General features: G+C 39.3%; 1 protein-coding gene across 4 annotated transcripts in view; it reads left to right on the top strand.

Annotated features, from left to right (window-relative positions):
* The first annotated feature begins 5,840 nt into the window (after window positions 1-5,840).
* The window catches only part of LOC139545392 (transcription factor 7-like 1-B), a 51,373-nt gene continuing 50,378 nt past the window's right edge, over window positions 5,841-6,835 (top strand). For 3 of the 4 annotated variants that reach the window (XM_071353111.1, XM_071353110.1, XM_071353113.1), the window contains exon 1: window positions 6,379-6,712. In XM_071353111.1, coding sequence (XP_071209212.1) covers window positions 6,527-6,712 — 186 coding nt within the window. In that variant the 5' untranslated portion in view covers window positions 6,379-6,526. Of the gene's footprint in view, window positions 6,713-6,835 lie in introns of all 4 variants that reach the window. The other variant, XM_071353112.1, reaches the window with a different exon arrangement.

The raw sequence follows: 6,835 nt of genomic DNA, 5'->3' as shown, positions 1-6,835 counted from the left end.
ACTTTTTGACGGCAGAATGGGAGAGTCCCGATTCCAGAGAGGGCATCAATTTATTTTGCACAGTCCAATAGTACAATAGAGTATATTACATTTTTAACAGTGATTTAGGTAAATTACAGTAATCTTACAATTGCATGCAAACTGAACTAATTGTGAATAATCTAGCCAGAGGATATAGTTGATGATATAACTGTAACTTTACATTTTGTACCAGATCTTTTTTTCAGTTTTGAAAATAATGAATTGCTTCAAGCAAATGTATAAAGTTTTTTTTTACAGGGTAGTTAGTAACATTATGTTGTCATGCATGGCACTCTTCCCTCTTCATTAAAGTGTAAATAAGGTTAATCTAGAGTTGTATATAAATGATCTCAATAGGGCTGAGTACAGTGCTGGCCCAGTCACCAGGGACAAACAGGGTTATGTGGAAAACAAGCACTGCACTGCATTAACATCACCTCAATACCAGTGAGTGCCTCTTCCTGTCCATTTGGAAAATATAAGGACATTTTCAAGAGGCCGCACACTCACAAGCAGAGTGCATTTGGCAGGCTTTGAAGTTCTCGGAAATAATGCTCCTTAAAAGCATCCTCTGCATTACAGAGAACACGAACGGGTATTTCAATCAAAGGCTCGGGCACTTGTAGGCAGCTATGTAAACCGTAAACACACAATGGAAGATGCACTGATACATGTTTCATCTTTTTCCTCGACAGTGTTTTGCATATAAAGTACAACTGTATACTGTATGACAGGATTATTCAGTATGAAAAATGTATATGAGCTTTAAAACGGTTTAAATTGGGATTATATCCAGTGTTAAGATTCACTGAATTTAGACAGAGATAATGTGAATTGTGTGTGTGAGAATTAACACCTGTGGATACTGTAACTTGAAAAATACAGCTTTTTGCAAATCAATACTTTAAGTGGAATACAACCCTAAAGAGAAACAGAAGGAGGAATAGCATGCTAAAACACTTTTTTTATTTGATCTTCTCTGCATAGTTTAGTGAATCAATTACAGCCTATGGGCAGTAAAAGCTGTCATCTAATATAGTGTCCTCATGCAGTCTTAAATAGCACGCACGCCCCACCAGCTTCAAAAATAGGTCTTTCTTTCGAGAAAAACGGATATGGTGTAATTTAATAAAATGCATGATTGCATGAGGCACTCTCACTAAAAGTCTGAGTGATGTGTGTGGAGGAGAGATAGGAGGGGGAGAGAGACAACTATATAAACATGGGGACATGGCAGTAGGATTGTGGGTAGCCCTGTCAATCAACAAAACATCAGAAAACATTTTCAATGAAGTTGGGAAAAGTCTGTGGTTGCCTCTGAATAACAGAGAGAAGATTATACATTTTGTGCCTGAGTAACTTCCGGCAACAACTGTCATAAACAAGTTCTTTGAATAACAATAACGGTATTATGGAAAAATCCCACTTAAGGAGAGAATTGATATGTTCTGAAGTAGATCAAATCAATGATCAGTGTGACAGAAAATATAAACATATTCTTCTTACACCTGTGAAACCAGTTATATCAGTTAAACCTGCTTTATATCCACAGTTAACTGGCTTTATTGTTCAATTTGTGACACTGAATGGGCCTGAGGGTAATAAAACAGGCACATGTGTTATGTGTGGATCAAGCTTTTAAGTTGTGGACAGTGGAGTAAGACTTGAACCTGTAAGGGTTGACTGTGATAGAAGGGGACAGCCAGTGTGGAGTCTGACATGTCTCTATCCAGCAACACATACATGACACAGTGAGTAGATGGGCTCTGCATGCCATGTGTTCAACATAGCACTGCAGAGCAGAGCACAGAAAATAGCACCTCTAACACCTAGACAACAGTGAGGCAAATTCGTGACTAGGAGGCTGGAATTAGCTCTGAATTAAGCATTACTTTGATGGGAAACTGATTGAGCGAAGCTTGGCAAAACATGAAAGAATGACCTTGAGTATCCCTCTCTCTCCCGCTCTCTCTTTCTTTCTCCCTCTCTCTCTCAGCCAGAGTTGAGAGAGCCACTTCAAAGTAAGGCAGATGCAGGGACAGCACCCTCTGAATACATTTTCTGGCCCCTAGTCGATCTGCCCTCAGGCTAAGATTGTGGTGGTTCGCATCTCTCATGACCCCTCATCAGCTCCCAGTTAAAACGAATCCCTATCAACAAGGGAGACATGGAGAAAATTATAGAATGATATGATAGGAGTGGATATTTAGAAGAGATAGAGATCCTGTAATCAACTGTAGATGTGCTATAATGGGTAAAACAGACTGCAATTGTCTTCAAGAAAAATACGTATTGACGAAACACTACTGTATTAGTAATTAATTTGCTGTATACTCCCTTGAGTTTTCACTTCATCATATAAGTGCCATGTTGCAGTGTGCTGCTGTTGGTTCTTAGGTGTACAACAGCAGTAGTACTCCATAGCTCAGTGTCATTGATGCATGCATGAGAAGTGTTCGTGTGTTGGAGATTTTTGGTTGAGGAAGAGCTAAGACCTAAAATATATGTAATTGTAATACATTTTCTAAGGTTGTCATCTAGTATTTGATTGAGTAAATTATTTTTAAGTGTGTGGTGTGTGAATTAAGTTAATTATGTATATTGGGACACGCACAAACACACACCACTGGAAGGACTAATATTTAATGTGATGCAAGGTGCCCTTCAATGATTCGAAATCCTTTAAAATAATTGTTTGAAACAAAGAACATTTTAATTTGTCCTATAAGTATCCTCATGATAATGGACTTGTGTAAGGTAATTAACACCTGAAAAGTTGTGTAAACACCAACAATCGTGGGAATAACTATTGCGGTTATGGTTAGGTTATCCATTTGTAAATACAATAGTGCAAGAGTTTTCTACGCATCATGAGGAAACGGTTTTGTATTATGTGCTGGGTATGCAGCAGTAGGGGAAGACACTGAGATGTAGGCATTCGGGCAAAAATGCACCTGTGTGAGGAACTCTAAGCTGGGTCTATTGTTCACGATCCACATATATGCACTTCATAGTGATATGGTATGCACTTGCAAAACACATACACAATCTCACACACTATATCTCTTGCTCGATCACACACACATGCGCATGGACACACACACACACACACACACACACACACACACACACACACACACACACACACACACACACACACACACACACACACACACACACACACACACACACACACACACACACACACACACACACACACACACACACAGGGTAGTGGGACTCTAATGAGGCCCTTGGAGACCCTGCTGGATTGTCAATCAAACCTCTGCTAGCCGACACACGGTCGACAACTTAAATAAGATTTTTCTCAAACAGAGAAGCCTGTCAGATTGCATCAGAAGAGAAGGGAATCGGAAGTTTCAGTGAGAAAGATGAAGAGGGAAGTTTGAGAGGACATGAGGAAAGAAGAGTAAAAGCAAAAGGAAAGAGGGGTAGAGTAAAAAATATATAGTATTTTCTGTTGTGCCACTCCTCCAGAATAATATTGTCGATCTGTTTACTATGAATCATTCATTATGTGCATCAGATCAGGGCAAATTACTTCTGACTTCAACTAAATGATCATGACAGTTGTTGTAATCGTTGTAACATTTATACCAATCCTCACTGACACTTCACAATTTATGTTTTCAGTACAGATCAATAGATAGATAGATTCCATGCAGGGAAAAAATGGCTTGAATATATAAAGTTTTCCTTGGTAAGATTCAGTTTCACAGTTGTACATTTGTTGTTATTGATATAACATAATTGATCAGCTGTGCATTTTCATGCAGTAGGCCACACCAATATGTCATGCTCAGCCTCGAAAGATGCACAATTTCCAGGGCTGTATTTTTTGTCACAGAAAAATGTGGGTTAGGTAAAGATTGCCTGTGGCAGGTAGATGCTATAACATTCATGCACAGTGACAGGTATCCCCCTAATAGCAATCATTTTACTATTTTTCTTCTTTGCCACATTCTCTGAACTGATCTGATGTACAAGTGACAGTGACAGCTATTCCTGATTCATAATAGATGATGATCGAAGGGGGGTGCGTTTTTATCTTGAATTACAATTAAAAAACATTATATTTATCTTGGATCTTTGGGAATATAGCACAACTCGTTGGAAATATATAAGATTAGTAGAATAATTTCGGTAAAAATGTATTGGTTTCCCGAGTGGCGCAGCGGTCTAAGACATCTCAGTGCAAGAGACATCACTGCAGTCCCTGGTTCAAATTCAGGCTGCATCACATCCGACTGTGATGGGGAGTCCCATAGGGCGGTGCACAATTGGCCCAGCGCTGGCCGGGGTACGCCGTAATTGTAAATAATAAATTGTGTTTGACTGACTTGCCTAGTTAAATTAAAAAATATATATATATTGCTACTACTTATATTAGCTGCAGCGGGCAAAATCCCTCTATTTATTTTTTTATTTTTTATTTAACTAGGCAAGTCAGTTAAGAACAAATTCTTATTTACAATGACGGCCTACCAAAAGGCCTCCTGCGAGGACGGGGGCTGGGATTAAAAATGTAAAATATAAATATAGGACAAAACACACATCACGACAAGAGAGACAACACAACACTACATAAAAAGAGACCTAAGACAACAACATAACAAGGCAGCAACACATGACAACACAACATGTTAGCAACACAACATGGTAGCAACACAACATGGTACAAACATTATTGGGCACAGACAACAGCACAAAGGGCAAGAAGGTAGAGACAACAATACATCACGCAAAGCAGCCACAACTGTCAGTAAGCGTCCATGATTGAGTCTTTGAATGAAGAGATTGAGATAAAACTGTCCAGTTTGAGTGTTTGTTACAGCTCATTCCAGTCGTTAGCTGCGTCTTCATTAGTCAACATCACAAAACACATGTAGATTCCTCTCAATGGTACATCCAAAAGCTCTAACTCAATGCAGAGGGCATCAAGCAGGCAATGTTAGTGATATGGCCAGGACAGTCCTGTCTGGGTGGGAGGGCTGGGGATCCAACCTCATATAGTGAGAGGATTTTATTACCAAGCCAAACCTAAAGCCCTGCAAACAGACCCTGCTTATCCCCATGATGCTGGGCCTTGCCTTTCCAAGTGCATTGTTCCAAGAACACACACCAACACACATTTAGCATGGCAGCGTGTAATTAAGACTATTTTACTGAGCCTGTCATTATCACATGGCTGTAGGCAGCATGGCTGCTGCTGGGTTCACAGCTTGGACGGGAGATAGAGCTGCATGGGAACACACAAGGATGAAAGACAGTGTTGCTGCTTCTGGACACAGCAGCACAAAGAAAATAAATATACTGTTGTTGGAGGATTAAGTATTTCTAAAGATTACTGTATAGGCTATTATAATAGGAGTTATTATACCCTCCTAGAGAAATTCCATAATATTTGGTTTTCTTGATAGAAAGTCCAACTTCACTCTCTCTGCCAAATTCTGTCAGTAAGTGCACCCTAGAACAAACGTTTATGAATATTACTTTATTTATTTCATAGAATAATTAGCCTAATAAATAAGATACAACTAAATGGATTGTAGGCATGTAGCTAGGCCTACTAAACTGTCATTTTAAATGTCTAAATTAAAGTGAAATACCTATAACATTGTCATAGATCTTGTAATGTATAATATGGTCAAACTGTTCCTTTAAGCATACCCCGTTTACATGGTAAATGAAGTGTCGTTTTTCTCTGCTAACTCCTCCTCTGCATTCTGAACAGGCTGCGCTTTTACTTCCACTTGAACAACCAAGTCGTTTTTGAGCGCATTCCCCGTCAGCTAATGTGGAGGGAAAGACCTCGGTCGACCTACCCGAAAATATCGATTTTGCACCGGATATAATTTCAGTTCATGTTTTGAACATACGAAGGTTAGTTATAAAAAGGTAAACTTCCTCGAACTACATATAGTTTTGGTCGAAACTATATTTACTAACGAGAGAGTGCCCTGAGAAAGAAAGCAATAGATGTGGTTCGATTTCCATGCTTATAATAAGACATACTTTGTCTGTCGAATTGTAAATCACGTATGGATGGATTTTAGAAGGTGAAATTGGACGTCAGTCTTCAATTTCAATTAGTTCGTACCCAGTTTGTTTGCCTGTGTGCGTCTCAGGAAGAATATCGAAGTTGCATTCTTCAGCACCCATACAGAGGGAGAGTGGGCTACAGGTAACCGACTGGGAAGAGTGAAGAAGATACTTTGCGAAATTGCTTTATCCGGATATTGACGCCGAAATTAAAACAGTTGTATTTGGTGGATTATTGGAGCTCATCATCATGGAAAAGTGGGAGATTCAGTATATCAAAATGGAGATGTGAAAACGTGGCATTTGTTTTCACACTGTCAGTGTTTATAGTACTGCGCTAACTGGACTTTTCTTCTTTGCAAATAGACTATTTATTTCGGATTGTTGGAGCGATTGCGCCTTCTTGCCAACTTTATCAGGGATAAACTTTTTTATCAACAAAATGCCACAACTTAACGGAGGCGGCGGCGATGATTTAGGGGCGAATGATGAAATGATATCATTCAAAGATGAAGGGGAGCAAGAGGAAAAAATATCCGAAAATGTATCAGCCGAGAGGGATTTGGATGATCTGAAGTCTTCTTTAGTAAACGAATCGGAAAACAACAGTAGCTCATCAGACTCCGAGGTAAGGACGTTGCACTGAAGGGTGATCTACTGAAAAGCTTGTCCTAAATAGGCCGTATACATCCCATTTCAAACACTATTTTTCTGGTATGAACCTATTGCTGAAATAGACTAGCCTACAATA

Source organism: Salvelinus alpinus, chromosome 19 (assembly GCF_045679555.1).
Source record: "Salvelinus alpinus chromosome 19, SLU_Salpinus.1, whole genome shotgun sequence".
Classification (NCBI taxonomy): Eukaryota; Metazoa; Chordata; class Actinopteri; order Salmoniformes; family Salmonidae; genus Salvelinus; species Salvelinus alpinus.
This window is presented reverse-complemented; position numbering and strand designations above follow the sequence as displayed.